Source organism: Pipra filicauda, unplaced genomic scaffold (genome assembly GCF_003945595.2).
Source record: "Pipra filicauda isolate LSUMZ 115617 unplaced genomic scaffold, ASM394559v2 scaffold870_size62742_pilon, whole genome shotgun sequence".
In the NCBI taxonomy this organism is placed as follows: domain Eukaryota; kingdom Metazoa; phylum Chordata; class Aves; order Passeriformes; family Pipridae; genus Pipra; species Pipra filicauda.
In genome coordinates, this window is record NW_024105054.1 from 3,259 (window position 1) to 22,300 (window position 19,042).

Consider the following 19,042-nt stretch of genomic DNA (forward strand, 5'->3'; position numbering starts at 1 on the left):
GGCTCTCGGAGCCTTGGAGCTCCCGGGGGTGACGAGGGAGCGATTATGTGAGGGCGACTCTGTGAGGGAGATTCTGTGAGGGTAGTTCTGTGAGGGCGACTCTGTGAGGGAGATTCTGTGAGGACAGTTCTGTGAGGGCGTTTTGCCATCTTGGCTCCCTCAGGGCTCCTTCAGCCACCCCGGCACCCACAGACATTCCCTCGGGCCTTTCCCTGCCCAGCACGGGGCGAGCGGCCCCCACAGCTCCCGCCCCGACCAGGACACAGGGATAGCCGTGGGGTCGTACAAACTTTAATGCAAATGGGTAAAAAAGGAGAAGAAGAGAGAAGCACAGCAGCAGCACTGATACAGTAACTCTGCTGAGGCCACAATCAGGACATTGTACATTCACATTCACAGTTTCTTATAGCTTTCAGCAAGGGAAAAATACTTCACTTGTGCACATTCACCACTATAGTGCTTGAATATAGTGCATACAGTGTTATGGATGTAAACTCTTAGGGTGTAAATATAAAGTAAATATAACTAGAAGATGAGGAAGACTTCTGGAGAAAGAAACCCCTAGTCCACAAAGGCACAAATCCACTTTCACATCATGTCCCTGCAGGTTCACCTCCTTGAGACCCGTTACTGAGGTGACAATGACAAAAGGCACCGAGGTTACTGAGGTAGTGCTGAGAGGAAACCTCCCCCTGTCCCACTCCAGCGCTGCCCGGCGCCTGTGGCTCCGCTGCATCCCCCCCTCCTGAGTCCCCCTTTCCAGGGAGAAACAGATGGGGGGGATGGAGGGGATGGACAGGGGGAAACGGGACACTAGGGAAAACAATTCCAACATCTCTCTTCAAACCCAGGACAATATTAAACAGGACCGGATCCCAACTGGATGCAGCTCCATTCCCACCACTCTCTGGGCCCAACATTCCAACCAGTTCCTAACCCAGCACAGAGGGCCCTGTCCAGGCCATGGGTTGCAGCTTTTCCAGGAATGTTGCCTGGGAGACAGTGTCCAAGGCTTTGTTGGAGGACTTTTCAAGGTCCCTCTGGATGCCGACCCCAGGGAAGGGCTGGAGCGGTGCCAGGGCAGGGTCAGGTTGGGTCTCAGGAAAAGATTTTTCCCTCAGAGGCTGGTTGGGCACTGCCCAGGCTCCCCAGGTGGGCGACCTCGGGGTGGGGGAACACCTCCCTGGGACCCCCCTGTGCCAGCCTGGACGGCACCTTCAGGGAGCTGAGGAGGATCCTGTGCCCCCCGCGAGGTAACCCCCCACCCCCCGGGGGTCCCATCGATGCCCCCTCCCCAAACTTAAGCCAGGCTGGAGCCTCCCCCTGTCCTCCCACGGTACCTCAGTGCACCGGAGTTTGTCTGTCTGTCCGTCTGTCTGTCCCATAGAGGCCGAGGGGTGCAGGCTCTGCCCCGTGGGCTGGATGCTGGGCAGCACCAAGTGCTACTGGGTCTCGGAAAGGATGAACTCGTGGCACGGGAGCCGGGAGGACTGCGGGGCCCGCGGGGCCGCGATGGCGATGCCGTGGGACAAGGACGAGCTGGTGAAGGGACCAAGGGGACAGAGGGGCTGGAGGCACCCCAGGGGAGGGCGAAGGGCTCCCCAGAAGCCTGGGATCACACCCCTCATTCCCAAATTCCCCGCGGTGCCCGTGGCAGACCGGGGGGGAGGGACATGGGTCTGGCTCGGTCCCAGGGTGAGGATGGAGCCTATTTTGGGGTGACCATCCCCGGCCCGGCAGCGCCACCACTGCCCCTTTCCCCGGGCCAGGATTCCCTCAATGAGACCCTGAGGAAACCCACGCGGCACTTCTGGATCGGGCTCTCGGTGCCCGCGCCCGGGATGGGCTGGACGTGGGTGAACGGCTCCCGCCCGGACTGGAGCCGGTGAGGAGCGCTGGGGGGTCGGGGTGGGCACCCCCCTGTCCCCCGAGGGCCCCCCGGGAGTGACACGGGCCCCCTCCCGCACCCGCAGGTTCCCGCAGTACCTCGGGGAGGGTCCCGGAGCCTGCGGGGCGCTCAAGGGGGACAGGATCGACCCCCGCGCCTGCGACACGGGGCTGCAGTGGATCTGCCAGACGGAGTCCGCCCGGATCTGAGAGTCTCCATCGCACCCAAAACCCACCGTTAACGCGGGAGAAAACCCCGATTCCCGCGGGTTCGGCACCCACCGGCAGCTCCCGGGGAAGGGGCAGGGGCAGGACCGCGGCTGGAGAAAATCGCCCTGGGATGGGCGATGCGAGGGCGGCCGGGGTGCGAGGGAGGAGGAGAAATCGAACTACGGAAAGAATAAAAACTAAAAATAACTTGTAAAATTCACTTTGCGGGGGAGCCGGTGGCGAACCACCCCCCGATTCCCACCTCCCCCCGGTGCCCGAGGGCGGAGCGGACCTGCCTGTCCGTCGGGGCAGCTCTTTTAGGGACGCGGGGCAGGGGACGCTCCCCGGTGCCGCTCATCCCCCCTCACAGCGCTCGGTACCGCCGCGAGTGTCCCTCGGTGCCGCAGTTTCGGTCGCGGGTCTTTTATTGCCTTCTCTCTCTTTTTTTCCGTTCACCCCCCCCCGCCATCTCCCCGCCCCGGGGCCGCCCTTTCGCCGCCGCCGCTCCTCGCCCGCCCCTCGTCGCAGCGCTTCAGTGACAGGGGGTGGGTCCCACGAGCCAAGGCAGGGTCTGTCTGTCCCTCCGGGCAGCTCCTGCAGCACCGCCGCGGCTCTGCTGTCGCGTTTAATTCTATTTTCTATATTTTATTCGCAGCTCCCACCCTGCTCGGCGCAGCCCTTCTGGCCACCCCCGACACCGCCCGTTCAGTGACACGGGGCGGGGGGACCCCTCGGTGCAGCCTTTTATTCTATTTTACTCTATTTCTTGTCTTTTCTTCTGTTCCCACGCTCGCTGCGGCTCTTTCAGACGTGGGCGGTGGGAACCCCTCGCAGCGATTTTAACGCCCCCGCGGAGCCAAGAAATGCCGGGGAACAGTTTCCATGGTCTGGAGCCAACGCACTGCTGCTTCTCCTGCCAGTCCCCGGCACGTTTTTACAAGCAGTGACTCAAATCGTCAGCGCTCGGTGCCCCTGGGCTCCAAACTGCCGGGGCAGGAGCCGCTGGGCACAATCCTGAGATACCTTTCCCCACTCCCCTCATCACGACTGTTGAGCTTTTCTTCACGGAAATAATTCCCCTTGGCAATGAAAGGCTGTATAACAAGGTCATAAGTATTATTATGTCAATATTTGTGCTTGGTTGGGTGCATTCTGGTCCATCTTTTATGGTATTTAAAGTGCAGAACCTCCATCCCAGCCTTATGAGCAGCCACGTGGGACCCCTTCAGCCAAAAACCTCCCCCCGGGTTTCTCAGATGTCACGATGGTGGTCGTACATCCCCAACAGCTTCTCATTTCTTCTGGCTCCAAACTGTGCAGCTTTCACGAGGTGACAGTTTGGAATAATTCTGTCCCCTGCCCGGGTGAGGAGGGGGGTGACAGAGCAGCATCTGGCACCAACCAGGGCCAGCCCATCACAGATCCCTTGGTTGGGAACTCTTAAATATTTGTAAGTAAGCAAGGTGCAAAAAATGGACTTTGTTCCTTCAAAAATGAACCACACTGAGAGTTATTGGAGAACAGCAAAACAGCCAAAGAGCTGTAAACTGAAAACCACGCCTCTGTGGTTGACTCCCGTCCTGTCTGTGGCTCAACAGTTCCCAGAAATCAGCCACCCATTGAGAGCTGCCCTGCGAGGTGAGTACTCCAGAGCAGCCCCTGGGCTGCCAAACTCGGGGTGGTGGGTGCTCCCTGCCCACAGTGAGCCACGGCTGGCACAGGGCTGAGCCCCCACATCATGGTCTTGTCTCTGGGGGGGCTGCAATGACCACCTGATTAATTAAATGTGGCACGTTGAAGGGCAGGGAGGAGTAAACACCAAAGGTCACAGTTTTACAGCTTTTGCTACCATGGGGTTGGTTTGAGTGTCTGCTGCGGGGTTCTGCTGGTTTGTCATTTTTGCTGCCTTGTAAGAGCTTCTTCAGTGAATTTGTTGGGTTTTTTTCAGCCCCTTGTTGCTGACAGGGGTTGCTTCTCGGGAAGAGAAATGAGAAAATCGTGGTGAAAAGAGGTAAATAATGATATAAAAAGAACTTTAATTTGTTTCAGTTGAGTGGAATGAACAGTGATTTTGGGGGGAGATAACCAGCTGGAAACCACGGTGGGCTTGGGAGGGATTGAACCTGGGCAGGAGCTCGGGCTGCACCAGGGGGGGTCTCACAACGTGAACCTTCGGGGGTCCTTTTAGGGGAATTTGTTGAATTTGTACAGCCATCACTGGGAGGTAGAAATTAGTCATCATAAAGGAGCAAAAATGATGGTGGGAGTGGGTGAATCAGTAACTGCACTGGGTCTCTCTTAGATTCAAATTGGTAGTTCAGTTTTGCAAATGTTAAAACCTTCACCAGCCCACTGGTTTCTGGCTCAGAATTGGGTTTGGGAGGGATTAAACCTGAGCAGGAGCTCGGGCTGCCCCAGGAGGGGTCTTACAAGGTGAACATTCGGGGGTCTTTTTAAGGGAATTGGTTGAATTTGTTCAGTCACACTGGGAGGCAGAAATTAAAGTAGGACTGAAATTGTGGCTTGAAATGAGGGGACGGAACTTGTGCACTGAAACTTCTGCCATATCAAGCAGGTCCAGGCACCTGATAGTTTCGTTTATAAAATAACAAGCCCTTCATCTGTAATGATTCCTCCCCCACTTTCGGGCTCAGCTCCAGCTCAGAGCTTGGGCAAGGTCTGCCCTTTATCCTGTTGCACTTCAGAAACCCCCCGGATGAGGAAGCACCCCCCTCTTCTGGCCCATCCTGTGTTTGTTTCTCCTATCAATTTAACCCTCTCAGGGCTCTGGAAACGCTGTTATCTGAGCACTCCTTGAGTTTCCTCCTGCAAACCCCCTCTGAGGGAATCGCTTTGTGCTTTTTTCATGTTTGTTTACCCACAATCAAACCTTTGCAGCTTTCAGAGCTCACTTTGGCAATGCAATATTGCTGTTTTATCAGGACATGTTCCTGATGAGCTTCTGTTGGTCCATTTGGTGCTGGTAATAACTTACACAAGACCCAAGAGGAACAAAAGCTGCTGCCCCTGTTGGTTTGGGGTGCAGGGAACCAGGTCGTGCTCCTGCAACAGTGGACACGGGGGAGGGGGAACCAGAGCGGGGTTTCCTGTGAGCAAAACAAGCTCGTGGGGAACCACAAACAGAAAACCCGAGAAGAAGAGATGCTGTGAACTGTTACAGGCTATTTTCAGTCCTGTGTGTTTTTGCAAAAGGGCCCCCAAAGCACAAACTCTGCTCCGAGCCCTTGGTGCCTCTTCTGAGCCCTGAACAGGCTCCTGTGCCCTGCAAACACTTCAGCTGCCTTTGAGCTTTGAGCTCTCAATGACTTATTTATTTAAAAAAGTGTTTTTAAACTTGTCTTTCTCTTTCCTTTCTGCTTAATTTGTTTGAAGTTGTTTTTTCCTCCTTAATCTTTGTCCCTCCCCTCTCTTTCCCTCCCTTATCTTTTCCCCTCCCTCTGTCCTGTGCTGCCTCCTCTCCCAGATGTGGGTTCAGCCCTGCCCGATGGTGCCCCTTGGCACTACGACAACGCTGAGAGCCAGTGCCAACCCCACAGGGGCTGTCCTGGCTGGCTGGGCTGTGGCCCAGGGGGTCTCAGCTCCCTGCAGGTCCCCTCAGCCTCTCCTCTCCTTCCACCCCAGGCTGCCGAGTGCACCCACCCCACAGAGCCCAGGGAACGTCAGCCCTGGGCCCTGAGGCTTCTCTGCAAGGATGGGGAAAGGAACCCAAAAGCCAAATTCTTCAGGCCAAGAGGAAGCCCTGAATACCTGCAGTGATCCAGAGAAAGAGTCCAAATGTGGTAATGCTGGGAAAACCCCAAACTTTCCGAGGGAGGGCGGGGTGTGGGAAGAACATCTCGCTCCGGGGCGGCACCAGTGGGATGGGGATGGAGCCTTTGGGTGGGTGTGGAGCAGCCCAGGCACAGCTGCACTGAATTCCACACTGTGGAATTCACCTCTGGAGGCTGAAGATCCGTCTCCAGGGCCTCAAACACATCAGTGGCTTTGAAGGACTCCTGAGCCCCCAGAGGTGTCCCTGGATGGGCCTGGGTGGGGCTGGGGATGGACTGAGGGTCCAGCACAGGAGGGCAAAGCAGAGGGGAGAGGAGCCAGGCCATCCTCACCCTGCTCTTTCCTGCTCCAGGGTCCTACAGAACCGAGTCAGACCGGAGAACATCCCCCAAGGTGCCTGTTCTCGCTCTGAGTGTGTCCCTGGGGATCCTCACCTTCAGCCTGCTCATGGCACTGACTGGTGAGTCCCACCCAGGCACCCTCACGGGGAGGATTCCAGGACCTTCCTGGCATCAAGGGAGGCTCCCAAAGTGGGTGACTCCCTTTTTTCCTGCTCTTTGGTCCAGGCACCTGCTCCTCGCTTGGTCACAACATTCCTTTTCCCAAGACAATCATCCCCCAATCTCCTCTGCTAGAAAAAAAAAAAAAACAACAAGGAATCAATCCCATTTTGCTGCTTTTCAGGGCTGCCCATGTGTCTGACTCAGCTTTCTGTGTTTCAGTTCTCAGTGTGAGATGCCAGTTCTCTGAGCCGGAATTCTCCCACGTGTGCCCAGACACCTGGCCTGGTTTCCAAGGAAAATGTTATTATTTTTCTGAGGCTGAGGGCGACTGGAGCACGGGTCGGGAAAGGTGTGAGGCCCTGGGAGCTTCACTGGCCACCATAAGCACCAGGGAGGAACTGGTGAGGACTGGGATGAACTGGTGAGGACTGGGATGAACTGGTGAGGATTGGGCTTGAGCGTCTGCAGCAGCACCGGGGTGGGAAACACAGGGAAACCAAGAGGATAAATCAGCCCCAAAACCCCCCAGGCTGGCCCCAAAGTGCTGCCAGTGCTGGAGCCGGGAGCCAAGCCCTTGGGAAAAGCCCCAGGTCTGGCTGGGGGTGGACACAGGAGGGAAAGAGGAGGTGGGGAAGGCAAGACTGGCCAAAGCCAACGTTTCTTTGCCTTCCAGGCCTTCCTTCTGCGCTATAAAGGCGAAGCAAACCACTGGATTGGGCTGGGAATGAGGGATAACGGCTGGGAGTGGATCAATGGCACGGCCTTGAACGGCAGGTGGGTCCCTGTGTCCGTGCTGGAGCCCCGGGATGGGCCCCAGGGATTTCCTGGAGTCTGGGATGCCCCATCCTGGGATGGGCACCTTCTCCTGCCCCGTGTCCAGGCAGCTCCTGGCTTTCCATGGGGGGCTGGGATGGGCCGAGGTCGCTGCCCCCCAACCCTGATCAGAGGATTAGAGACCCCCCCCCAGCCAAAGCCCTTCTCTGCCGGAGAGGAAATCCCAGCTCTTCTTAATTTTTGGGGGGAGTTTTCTTCCTTTCCTCCCTTTTTCTCACTCTGGTCCCGTTGGCATTGCAGGTTTGAGGTGAGGGGTGGAGGACCCTGTGGGTACCTGAACTATGGGTGGATCAGCTCGTCCCTGTGCCACACGGAGAAGAACTGGATCTGCAGCCACCCCAATGACTATGTCCTGTGGAAGGGGAAATTAAGAGACCCCAAAACAGAGTTTCACCCTAGATCTCCAACCAGATGAGGGAGCTTCACCCCAGCACTGCAACTGGAACTGCTGAGGGAACATCCCAGTTGTCTGGCTGGGAAATTTTCGCTGAATACCTCAAAAATATCTTGTATTGGAAAGCACCTCACAAGGATCATCAAGTCCAACCCTCAGTCCTGCCCAGGCCCATCCCCAGGAGTCACCCCCTGTGCCCCAGAGGATCATCCAAACCCTCCTGGAGCTCTGGCAGCCTTGGGGCTGTGCCCACTGTCCTGGGGAGTCTGGGCAGTGCCCAACCAGCCTCTGGGGGAAGAACCTTTTCCTGGGATCCAACCTGACCCTGCCCTGACACAGCTCCAGCCATTCCCTGGGGTTGGCATCCAGAGGGACCTTGAAAGGTCCTCCAGCAAAGCCTTGGACACTGTCTCCCAGGGCACACTCCTGGAAAAGCTGCAGCCCATGGCCTGGACAGGGTTGCACAGGAAAGCAGGGATGGAGCCGCTTGGCTTATTATTATCTATAGTAATATAAAAGCATAAAAATAACTCTTAAGTATCAGGAACCAACATTATATGACCCTGAGAGAATCTCAAGGGGAGCTCAGCAACTTTAATGCAGACATGGTGAGATGTATCCATGTGTGTGTGAAATTGTTTGGGAGTATTTTTCTCCTGCTCTGTAAACACTTAATTAAAAAGTAGATATAGAGAAAAGTCACTAATAGGAATTTACTGCTGATGTAACAGGGTGCATAAACCATGAAAAAATTGTAATAACATTTTTTTTTGTACCACACGAGGTCCATGCCCGAGTGTGTCAGGTGGAGGCATCATCCAGCTTCCCAACCATGGGCGAGGAGAGCTGGAAAGGGGCTTTTTGGCAAACCAACTTGTGGTCACTGGCACAGATATCAAGATCCTAGCGGTTGCCTTTCAGGGTCCCACACCCTTCATCCACCTCCGGCAGGTCCCCAAACCTGCACGACAAAGGGTTTATTGGCTGAGAGGAGCAAAAAGTGTCCCAGTCCTGCCGCAAAGGAGACAAAGGAGTGTTTCTCTTGCCCTTTTCCTGCACCGTTTCCCGCTGGAGGTGCCCGGCTGTGAGGGCGGTCAGCGCAGTGCAACCTCTCCTCTTCCTCGTCCCCGCCTTCCTCGGCGACGTCACGGGCCCGTCAGAATAAAATGCTCCGGTGGCCAAGAAATCGAGGCGGCGGCGGCGAGCGCGTGTTCCGGGTGCGGATGGGAGCGCCGGGGCTCGGGGAGCAGGAGGGGGCGAAAAGGGAGGTCTGGAGGGTTCGCCCTGCCCTGGGTGGTGGATGTCGGCGGTGCTGGGAGGGGGCTCTGGCGGGCACTGGGGGTGAAGTGTTTCGATCGGTGGCCCCCGGTGGCACAGGACTGGGCTCCCTGCTCCCTGTGGAGGGGAATCCTCAGACGTTCTCTCTTTCTCTCTCCAGGAAAAAGTCATGGAGAGATTCCAGTTACACCTAAGGATCCATGCTTTGTGCCTTCTCTTGAGGCCTGGGATCAGGTACAACAGCGTCTGTTACTACCTCTTGAAGGGTGAGAGGACTTGGGACGAGGCTCAGAATCAGTGCTCCAAGCTCGGGGCCTCCCTGGCCGTGCTCAGTGACAAGGAAATGGTGAGTGAGGGGCTCTGGGGGGTGTGTGGGTGGCAGAGGGGAGGCTGAGGGGGGTTCCTGGCCCGGGGCAGCTCTCACTGCCTGCTCCTCTCTCCCTCTCAGGACCACGTCTTCCGCCTCAATGGCAACCTGGATTACTGGCTCGGGCTGCGGAGACGGGGCGAGAGGTTTCAGTGGGTGGACGGCAGCAGCTACAACTCCTCGTGAGTCCCGGGGGGACGGGCAGGGGATGGGGGGGATGAGACTGCTGGGACTGTCCCTCCTGGGCAGCGCTTGTCTCCTCATCTGCTGGGGGGAATGGGCAGAGACGACCTGTCCTGTTCACAGCCCTGCCCTGTAACAGCGCTGTCTCTGCTCCTCATTGCAGGCTGGAGGTCCTTGGCAATTCAGAGTGTGTGTACCTGGCGGACCATAAACTCAGGAGTGAGGACTGTTCAAAGCAGCTGCTGTATCTCTGCAGCAAACCCCAACCTCACCTGTACTAGAAGTGAGGGAGAAAGGACCTTCTCCATCCTGAAGACTCACAACTTTCCTTCTTCCACTATCACAGAGATGTCCTTCTGCGGGTGATTGTTTACTTTGTGACACATCTCAGCACAACCTCAGGAACCTTGGTGCCTTTTGTCATTGTCACCTCAGTAGCTGGTCTCAAGGAAGTGAACCTGCAGGGACATGATGTGGAAGTGGACGTGTGCCTTTGTGGACTAGGGGTTTCTTTCTCCAGAAGTCTTTCTCATTGTCTATTTATATTGACTTTATATTTATAACAGTTTACATACATAACACTACATGCACTGCATTCAAGCACTATAGTGCTTGAATGTGCGCGTGTGAAGTATTTTTCCATTCCTGAACGCTACTTGAATCAATGAATGTGAATGTACAATGTCCTGATTGTGGCCTGTGGTGGTTTGGGCCAGGCCTTCCTTGGTGACCAGTTTGTAACCAAGGAAGGGTCCAGATTTACCCAGTATTCCCTACGATTTTTACCTAAGCCAGACTATAAGAAGAAAGGAGGAGAGGCCTTCGCTCTTTTTCCTTCCGGTGGCTTGGAGGTGCAGGTTCCCTGCTGTTGGGTCTGCCGTGTTGGGGAGCGAGGCCTGGTTAGGCCTTGCCGACTTTGGGAGGCGGAGGTTGCCGGCGATCGTTCCGGAGCGACTCTCAGTTGTCCCAGGAGAGTAGCGAGGTATTTTCTTTGCTAACTTTTTAGTTGTTAGATATTGGGTCACTAATTGGGATATATATATATATTTTAGTTTAGTTTTGTTCCCTTTCCCTTCCCCCTTCCCTTTTCCCTTGTGAAATTGTATATTTTTAATTGTATATAAGTGTAAATATATTTATATATCTCACTTTGGTTGTTTCTCTCTCATTTCGGGTTTTCTTAGTTTTTTTTCCTCCCTCTTCTCCCTGAGGTTTGGGGGGGGGACTTCTGGTGGTAAGGTTTGGAGACTTGGCAGGGAGCCAGCTTTAAACCATATCAGGCCTTAGCCTACTGTATCGGTGCTGCTGCTCTACTTCTCTCTTCTTCTCCTTTTTTTACATTTATATTAAAGTTTGTAAGACCCCACCGCTGTCCCTCATGTCCTGGTCAGTGCGGGAGCTGCGGGGGCCGCTCACCCTGTGCAGGCGGGGAAAGACCTGAGGGATTGACTGCGGGTGCCAGGATTGCCCCGTTCACCCTGAGGGAGCCAAGATGGCGGAACACATTCACAGAGTCGCCCTCACAGAACTGCCCTCAAAGAGTCGCCCTCACAGAATCACCCTCACAGAATCACCCTCACAGAACTGCCCTCACAGAACTGCCCTCACAGAACTGCCCTCACAGAGTCGCCCTCACAGAACTGCCCTCACAGAACTGCCCTCACAGAGTTGCCCTCACAGAATCACTCTCACAGAATCACCCTCACAGAATCACCCTCACAGAACTGCCCTCACAGAGTCGCCCTCACAGAGTCGCCCTCACAGAACTGCCCTCACAGAACTGCCCTCACAGAACTGCCCTCACAGAGTCGCCCTCACAGAACTGCCCTCACAGAACTGCCCTCACAGAGTCGCCCTCACAGAACTGCCCTTACAGAGTCGCCCTCAGAACTGTCCTCACAGAGTCACCCTCAGAACTGCCCTCACAGAACTGCCCTCACAGAACTGCCCTCACAGAGTCGCCCTCACAGAGTCGCCCTCACAGAACTGCCCTCACAGAACTGCCCTCACAGAATCGCCCTCACAGAACTGCCCTCACAGAGTCGCCCTCACAGAACTGTCCTCACAGAGTCACCCTCAGAACTGCCCTCACAGAACTGCCCTCACAGAACTGCCCTCACAGAGTTGCCCTCACAGAGTTGCCCTCACAGAATCACCCTCACAGAACTGCCCTCACAGAGTCACCCTCAGAACTGCCCTCACAGAAGTGCCCTCACAGAAGTGCCCTCACAGAATCTCCCTCACAGAACCGCCAGTTCCACCCATCGGTGACACCCATTGAGGATGGGGCTAAATGGCTCTTTGACCCATCACTCTTGGCTCCCGTGAGGTGGGTTTAGAGTGAAGGCACCGAAGGGACGGGTGTTGGAATATGTGTGTTTAGTTTAGGAGAGTTTGATTGCAAAGGAAAGCAGGGATGGAGCCGCTTTTTGTTATCTATAGTAATGTAAAAGCATAAAAATAACGCTTAAGTGTAGGGACTGAGATTATATGAGTCTGGAAGGAAGTCATGGGGAACTTGAAAAGATAAATGCAGATGTGGTGATAAATCCGCATGTGTGTGAAATTGCTTGGGAGTATTTTTCTCATGCTCTGTAAATGCTTAATTAAAGAGCAGATATAGAGAAAAGTCACTAATAGTAATTTACTGCTGATGTAATGAGGTGGATAAACCATGAAAAAATTGTAATAAATTTTTTTTTTGTACCGCACGGGGTCCATTGCCCGAGTGTGTCAGGTGGAGGCATCATCCCAACTTCCCAACCGTGGGCGAGGAGAGCTGGAAAGGGGCTTTTTGGCAAACCCACTTGTGGTCACTGTCACAGCCATCAACCTCCAAGCTCTTGCCTTTCAGGGTCCCACAGAAGCCTTTGTCTGGCTCCTGCAGGACCCCAAACCTGCACAATGAAGGGTTTATTGGCTGAGAGGAGCAAAGTGTCCCATGACTCCAGTGTGCCCCATAACCAACCCCAATATGCCCCATAACCGACCCCAACATGCCCCATGACCCCAATGTGCCCCATAACCAATCCCAATATGCCCCATGACCCCAATGTGCCCCATAACCAACCCCAATGTGCCCTGTGACCCGAAGTACCCCATAACCAACCTCAATGTGCCCCATGGCCCCAGTGTGCCCCATAACCAACCCCAACGTGCCCCATAACCAACCCCAATGTGCCCCTTCCCCCAGTGTGCCCCGTGACCCCGATTCTTGGTCTGCAGAGTGTTGCCAGAGGAATAAGAGACCCTTGCATGGACCCCAGCGATGTGTGGACATGGATCGGGGTCTCAAATGAATCAAAGCTGCTTTTTTACCCCCCCAGACCTCGGACACTCACCTGTGGAGGTCATAGGGGGTGTCGTCCACCCACGTCCACTCCTTCTGCCGTGACCTCAACCCGACCCACACCGACCGTGGGCGTCTGCCTGTGACACTCTCGACATTCTCCTGGGACGTGGAAGGGACCAGTTGCTCCAAAAAAATCTCTCTGTGGGTAGTTCCGTGGGGTGCAAAGCCACAGCACAAACCTGACCCCCCAAATCCATGGGACACGAGCGTCCCCATGCTCTGAACCCCAAACCCTCCTGCTGCTGGGAGCCTTTTGCTCCCCTGCTCCCCCTCTAAAAACTCAAGCCTTTTCCTCCCTGTTTACCATTTCTGTCTCGTTCTTGAGCACCACCAGCTCAGAGCCCTGATCTTTGCAGCTTTTCCTGCCCCGAGTCCAGTTTCCCGATTCCTTGGAGAGCCAGTAGCATCTCTCCCCACGAAGCTGCCAGTCCTGGGGGCACAACTTGCAGCCAACAGGGGCTGGAGAGGAGGAAAGGCCACGAATGAGACCCCCCAAAGGTGGGCAAGGTCTTCCCCGACCCCCCAAATGAAAGGCACCAAACCCTCAAGTTATTTCCCAGCGTTGTGGTTTTTCTGCTCTGCCACCACAGAGGAGGAGGAGGAAGAGGGAGAGGAGGGGGAAGAAGAGGAGGAGGAAGAAGTTGGGTGACCATAAGGGCACAGTGGGTGGTTGGGGTGCAGGAAGGGTGGTGAGAAACATCCCCCCTTGGGCTGACCGTGCTCCTCCGGGGAGGTGGGACTGCCAAAAATCGCATGGAAAAGGGAATTCTTCCTTGAAAATGCTCCTTTTTGCCAAAGAACCCTCAATGCAGGGTCTCCTCACAGGAGGAGCCCCCCGAGGTGCCACCTGAGCCTCTCCCAGCAGAGCCAGGTGGGAAGGGGGCTCACCTGGGGGACTCTGCCCCTGGGGCTGGCAGAAGTACCGCACCAGGGATGGGAAGATGCATCGCTCCGTCTGGTTCCTGGCCTGGATCTCAACTCTGCTGTCACTCAGACCTAGAAAGCCCTGAAAAACTGGCAGCAAAGTGAGAAGTTGAAGCCAAACCACAAACCCCACAGAGACAGGTCGGGTTTTGCCCCACAGTTAATGAATTAGGCCCGAAGCCCACGGGTCTGGTCTTGCCCTCCTCTCTCATTTGTGGGGATGATCCAGGTGTGCCCAGAGGGGGTTTTACTCTTGGCTCTCGTGTCTGCACCCCCCCTCCAGGGCCTGAACCACTGCAATTAACCCAGATTTCCGCTCCCAGGCCTCTCCTCGCCGGGGTGTGAGATGGAGATAAGAGCTGGTTACTCACCACTCACATTTCGGAGCACCACCAGCACCAGCAGGACGAGGTGCCCCAGCGCCCCGGCTGTGAGGAGGACTCTGTGCCACCACGGGCACAGGGCAGGAGCTGGAAGAGGCCACATTTAAGCTTAAAAAAACACGAAGAAGATTGGGGGTTTAGAGCACAAAAAAAACCCAAACCCCTGTGCTGAGCTGTGAGTTCGAGCAGAAGTTTCTGGTTGCTTTGCTTCCTCCAAAGCCATAAATCCCCCCTGACAGGGCTCGAGCCAGGGCAGCACCCCCGGGGGGGTTTGGGGGGCTCAGGGGGTGCAGCAGCCTCGGGAGCAGCCTCGAGGACCCAGTGACAGAGGGCAGGACCTGGGAACTCCCAAACGGGCTCAGTTTCCAGCTGGGAGTTGGTGGCTGTGGGTCCTTCCAGCCCTCGACTCCTCCGGGGTCTGGACGGGGCTCAGCCCCTTCCCTGCCCTCCCAGGGGTGGGGGCTCCCCTGGGGCTTCCTGGGGCCCCTTTTGGCCACTGAGTGAAGGGTCTGGGAAACAAAACTGTTCCAGTTCCGGAGATTTTCCAGCTTCTCCTGTCCCTGTCTTGCTCCAGACAAGCCCAGACCCCATTTCAAAGGCCACTCCGTGAGCTTGGAAACCTGAACATGGGGATGGAGAAGCGAAGGGACCCCAAAGGTAATGGACCCAAAACTCTTCCCAGGGCCTGAAATAAGCCTTTTTTCCCCCAAAATACACTCACCAGGACATTTCTCAGCCGGAGGAGGCTCATTCCCAGGATTTCTTAGATTGGCATGACCCATTTCCCCAGCCATGGTGGCTCTGGAGGTCGTTGGCGTGTCCCGAGAGCGACACCAGCCTCGGACACCTTCTCACCTCGTGACCAACGCGCGTCCGGTCCCGGGAAATGGCACCAACCAGGCCTTTTATGTTTCTTTGGTTTTTTTTAAAACATATCTCTGTATTCTGCAGCCTCCCCTGTGCCCGGGGAAAGGGGTCCTGTCCCCAGCCAGGAGGAGGAGGGGGGGGCTCACCTGGAAGTGCAGGAACATGTGCAGGGTTGGGCTGAACAGGTGGAAAATTATTAAATTAATCAAATTAATTTATTAAATTAACTCAAAAAGCCTGTGATTGAGGTTTTTAGGGGATGAGGCTGAAACGTGACAGGTGATATTTGGTGTTGCTTCCCCAAGAAGCATCTCTCAGGGATGGGGTGGTGGCAGAAATGCTGCAGCCATGGCAGGGTCAGAACCAGGCAGGGCAGGAGGAGCTGACACCCCCCGGTCATTTAGGGGGGTTTTTCCCCTCTTGTCTGACACCCCCTCGTCCCCCTCAGCCCCATCAGTCAGGACACGGCCCCGTTCAGGGGGGGGCACTGGGGGATCCTTTGCCCCCCTCGTGCAGCTCCAAGTGCCTGAGGGGCCAAGTCCTGGTTTCTGAGACTGCCCTCACAGCTGGTTTTGGGGTCCCACGGGGCCGCTCGCCCCGTGCCCGGACAGGACCAAGGGAATGTCCGCGGGAATTCCCGGCTCGTGCGCATCCCCTGCCGGCCATGGCGCACAAACGCACCCGATTTCCCTCCGAAAAGGGGGAAAAAACGGCCCCAAATCCCTTTTGCCCGAGCGGAGGAGGGGGACAGAGTTCGGGCAGAAAAGTCCAAAAATCGGTTTTGCCCAGCTCGGGAAGCACAAAACAAACAGAAGTGAGGTGGGACCCCCCCAGCAGCACTTGTGTGCCATCGCCCTCCCTGAAGCCCTCCAGGGTGACTGGGCAGACTGGGAGCACTGGGAAGCAGCCCCAGGTCACCCCTGGGAGCTCCAAGGCTCCGACATTTGGGATGGAATCATGGAAAGTGGCAGGGGGAGCAGGGGAAGGGACAGGGGGGGATTTCCCAAGGTTTTATTGCAAAAGTGAACGTGGGATCTCCTGCTTCACTCCGGATAGGCAGCATCATACATGTATACAGGGTTAGGGTACAACTGTGGACTGTTAGAGAAGCAGGATGAGTTCTGGGACGGTTCTAGAAGGACAAAGAAACCCAGAGTCCCCAGTTCAGGCAGCCACACATGGGCTTCCACATCATCTCCCCTCCCTGCAGGCTCATCTCCTTCACACCAGGCACTGAGGTGACCCTGAGGGGTTGCACTGAGGTATCCGTGGCACCAGGCTCTGAGGTGATGCAGATAAACAACTGCAAGGCAGGTGGAGAGCTGAGGTGTGCTGGGAGAAGATGCAAAGCTGTTGAGTCTTCAGGATGGAGGAAAAGATCCCCTTCCCACCGTTTATTCCAGGCGATCCTGGGGTCTGTTGCAGAGGTAAGGCCGCTGAGCCGAGCAGAGCCCGCTCCTGAAGCGCCGGTGGCCCAGGTACACACACTCGGAGTCACCCAGGACGGGGACCCTGCAAGGAGGGGCAGAGACAGCGCTGGCACCACAGGGGGGGACAGTCTGTGCCCCCCTGTCCCCCCAGGACTCACGAGGAGTTGTAGCTGCTGCCGTCCACCCACTGCAGCCGCTCGCCCCGTCTCCGCAGCCCGAGCCAGTAATCCAGGTTGCCATTGAGGCGGAAGAGGAAGCCCTGGGAGGGAGAGAGGAGTGGGTAGTGGGAGCTGGCCTGGGCCAGGAACCCCCCTCAGCCTCCCCTCTGCCACCCACACACCCCCCAGAGCCCCTCACTCACCATCTCATTGTCGCTGAGCACAGCCAGGGAGGCCCCGAGCTCGGAGCACCAATTCTGAGCCTGCTCCCAGGTCCCCTCATCCCTCGAGAGGTAGTAACAGACCCTGTTGTACCCGACCCAGGCCTCGGGACAGGCCAGAAACTCTGGAATCCCAGGCGTGACTGGAATCTCTCCAAGTCTTCTCACTGAAGAAGGAAAGGGAGAATGTCTGAGGATTCCCCTCCACAGGGAGTCCAGCCCTGTGCCCAGAGCTGCTTCTGAGCTGAGGCAGCTGCTCCTTCCTCACCTGCCAGCACAGCCACGTCCACCACCAAAGCCAGGAGCAGGAGCAGAACCACTGCCAGGGCGAGATGCCCCAGGAGCCTCGTGCCTGGGGCAGGAAAGAGCCGTGAGGACGGGGCTCACATCCCTCACAGGGCTCTTCCAGACCCCTGGGGCAGCCTCACACCTGCCAGCCCTGTCCTCGTGGGGTGACACTGTCCCCTCCCCACAGGACACAGGGGTGGCCCTGCAATCACCCAGAAGGCGTTTTCTTGTTTGCTGATCAATCCTGGGGACCCAGGGGCTCCTCCACAATCCCATCCCCGGAGCAGAATCCACCCTCCACGTCCGAACTCGCCCTCTCTCTGCCTTGTGACAAGCTGCATCTCGAGGCATCAGTGGTGCTGGCAAAGCCTCTTTCAGCCCAGGCCAGGGGGTGGTTTTACCACCACTGTTGAGGCAGAGTGGAGAGACCATGATGAGAGGACACGGCTGGGCCCTGTGGGACACTCGGGCTCAGGAAGGCGATGCCAGCAAAGTCCTGCCCTGTCCGTTCACAGTGACCTGTGGAGAACAAACGGGAGCTCAGGGTCCAGCTCCTGCAGCCTCAGCTCCATCCCCGGTCCCCTCATGGGCCCTTCCCAACCCGGGAACAGCCCCTGCCCTGGCACTTTGGAGCGTTTCCAGGAGAGGATTCTGTTTACTGGCTGGGATATACTGGTTTATGAAAGGGAGGTGGTTACACCACTATGCAAGTCCGGGCTGTCCTAGCGGCCTCTCACAGAATCATCGACCAGGTTGGAAAAGACCTCCGAGATCACCAAGCCCAACCCTGTATCCAACCCCACCGTGCTTCCCAGATCATGGCACTGATGCCACATCCAGTCTCACCTTCAACACCGCCAGGGACAGGGACTCCAGCCCCTCCCTGGGCAGCCCATTCCAATGGCTGATTACTCACTCTGCAAAGAATTCCCGCCTAACATCCAACCTAAACCTCCCCTGGCACAGCTTGAGACCGCGCCCTCCTGTCCTACTGCTGGTTCCTGGGAGAAGAGCCCGAAGCCCACCCAGCTCCCCCCTCCTGTCAGGGAGTTGTAGAGAGTGAGGAGGTCTCCCCTGAGCCTCCTCCTCTCCAGGCTGAGCCCCCCCAGCTCCCTCAGCCTCTCCTCAGAGGACCTGTGCTCTCACTGCGTTAAGGAACCATTTGGGCTGAACGGGACCCCAAATCCACCTTTAAAACGCGGGGAAGGACCAAACCGCCAGAACCCCCGAGCGCCTCCAGCCCCAGGAGAAGCGAGCGCGGGTCTCACCTGGGCCGGGGCCGCGTCCGAGCTCCGCCGCCGCCTCACCGGGGTCCGGACACTGCCGTCGCTCCCGGTGCTGCCACGACTCCGAGGACTCCGTGGACGAGAACTCCGTGGACTCCTTCGTGGGCGTGACCCACTCTCACGGCCGTGACCAATCAGCGCGCGGGAGCCAAGAGTGACGGGTCAAACAGCCAATAGCGAGGCTTTGGCCCCGTCTGCAGTGGGTGCCCCCGATTGGTGGAACCGTGAGGGCGTTCCGCCATCTTGGCTCCCTCAGGGCGAACGTGCCCCCCTACCCGGCACCCGCGAACTTTCCCTCGGTGGGTCGATCCACAGGGGGAACACGGGAGGGGCGGGGGGACGACGAGGAACACGGGGACACGGCGCTGACCCAGGGATGCGGCGCGATGAGCGATCGGGCTACGCGGGGCCGGCGCTGAGACCCGGTGAGAGCCACCGGGGGCCACCGATCGAAACACTTCACCCCCAGCGCCCGCCAGAGCCCCCTCCCCAGAACCGCCGACACTCTCCACTCAGGGCAAGGCGAACCCTCCAGACCCCCCTTTTCGCCCCCTCCCGCTCCCGGAGCCCCGGCAGGACCGAGCGGATCCCACTTGCCCCTGGACCGCACCTCGTGGCGGGAGAGGGCGGTCCCGCCCTCCGCCGGGGCGGGCGGCCAGAGCCCGGCTCCCAGCACACACTCTCC

General features: G+C 57.0%; 5 protein-coding genes across 6 annotated transcripts; 3 read left to right on the forward strand and 2 right to left on the reverse strand.

Annotated features, from left to right (window-relative positions):
• Positions 1-1,152: 1,152 nt before the first annotated feature.
• LOC114003857 (killer cell lectin-like receptor subfamily B member 1C) lies at positions 1,153-2,097 on the forward strand (the record flags this gene model as incomplete). The annotated part of the gene is made up of 4 exons (XM_027751212.2): positions 1,153-1,253; positions 1,388-1,542; positions 1,770-1,885; positions 1,974-2,097. Coding segments are annotated over 4 exons (496 nt in total), but the record flags the coding sequence as incomplete, so codon positions are not given.
• Positions 2,098-5,756: 3,659 nt separating this feature from the next.
• Positions 5,757-7,818, forward strand: LOC114003865 (C-type lectin domain family 2 member B-like). Its single transcript, XM_027751221.2, has 5 exons — positions 5,757-5,897; positions 6,242-6,349; positions 6,612-6,793; positions 7,066-7,166; positions 7,467-7,818. Exons 1-5 carry the CDS (start codon positions 5,810-5,812, stop codon positions 7,639-7,641), a joined length of 654 nt encoding a protein of 217 aa, XP_027607022.1. The 5' UTR covers positions 5,757-5,809; the 3' UTR covers positions 7,642-7,818.
• A 763-nt stretch (positions 7,819-8,581) lies between these two features.
• LOC120325174 (early activation antigen CD69-like) lies at positions 8,582-10,217 on the forward strand. The gene is made up of 4 exons (XM_039390800.1): positions 8,582-8,837; positions 9,059-9,244; positions 9,347-9,447; positions 9,612-10,217. The coding sequence occupies exons 1-4, from the start codon at positions 8,787-8,789 to the stop codon at positions 9,727-9,729; spliced, it is 456 nt and encodes a 151-aa protein (XP_039246734.1). The 5' UTR covers positions 8,582-8,786; the 3' UTR covers positions 9,730-10,217.
• A 1,851-nt stretch (positions 10,218-12,068) lies between these two features.
• LOC114003858 (killer cell lectin-like receptor subfamily B member 1B allele B) lies at positions 12,069-15,545 on the reverse strand. The gene is made up of 6 exons (XM_027751213.2): positions 14,829-15,545; positions 14,096-14,194; positions 13,689-13,814; positions 13,105-13,259; positions 12,790-12,899; positions 12,069-12,345 (listed from the first exon to the last, which is right to left on the reverse strand). Exons 1-6 carry the CDS (start codon positions 14,899-14,901, stop codon positions 12,195-12,197), a joined length of 714 nt encoding a protein of 237 aa, XP_027607014.2. The 5' UTR covers positions 14,902-15,545; the 3' UTR covers positions 12,069-12,194.
• A 424-nt stretch (positions 15,546-15,969) lies between these two features.
• On the reverse strand, positions 15,970-18,460 carry LOC114003864 (C-type lectin domain family 2 member D-like). 2 transcript variants are annotated; one of them, XM_039390793.1, is made up of 6 exons: positions 18,379-18,460; positions 17,214-17,590; positions 17,052-17,135; positions 16,766-16,950; positions 16,563-16,663; positions 15,970-16,486 (listed from the first exon to the last, which is right to left on the reverse strand). In XM_039390793.1, exons 2-6 carry the CDS (start codon positions 17,410-17,412, stop codon positions 16,369-16,371), a joined length of 687 nt encoding a protein of 228 aa, XP_039246727.1. In that variant the 5' UTR covers positions 17,413-17,590; positions 18,379-18,460; the 3' UTR covers positions 15,970-16,368. The 2 variants fall into 2 exon arrangements, with proteins under 2 accessions (XP_039246727.1, XP_027607021.2); XM_027751220.2 differs by having other exon boundaries at positions 18,340-18,442.
• Between the last annotated feature and the right edge of the window lie 582 nt (positions 18,461-19,042).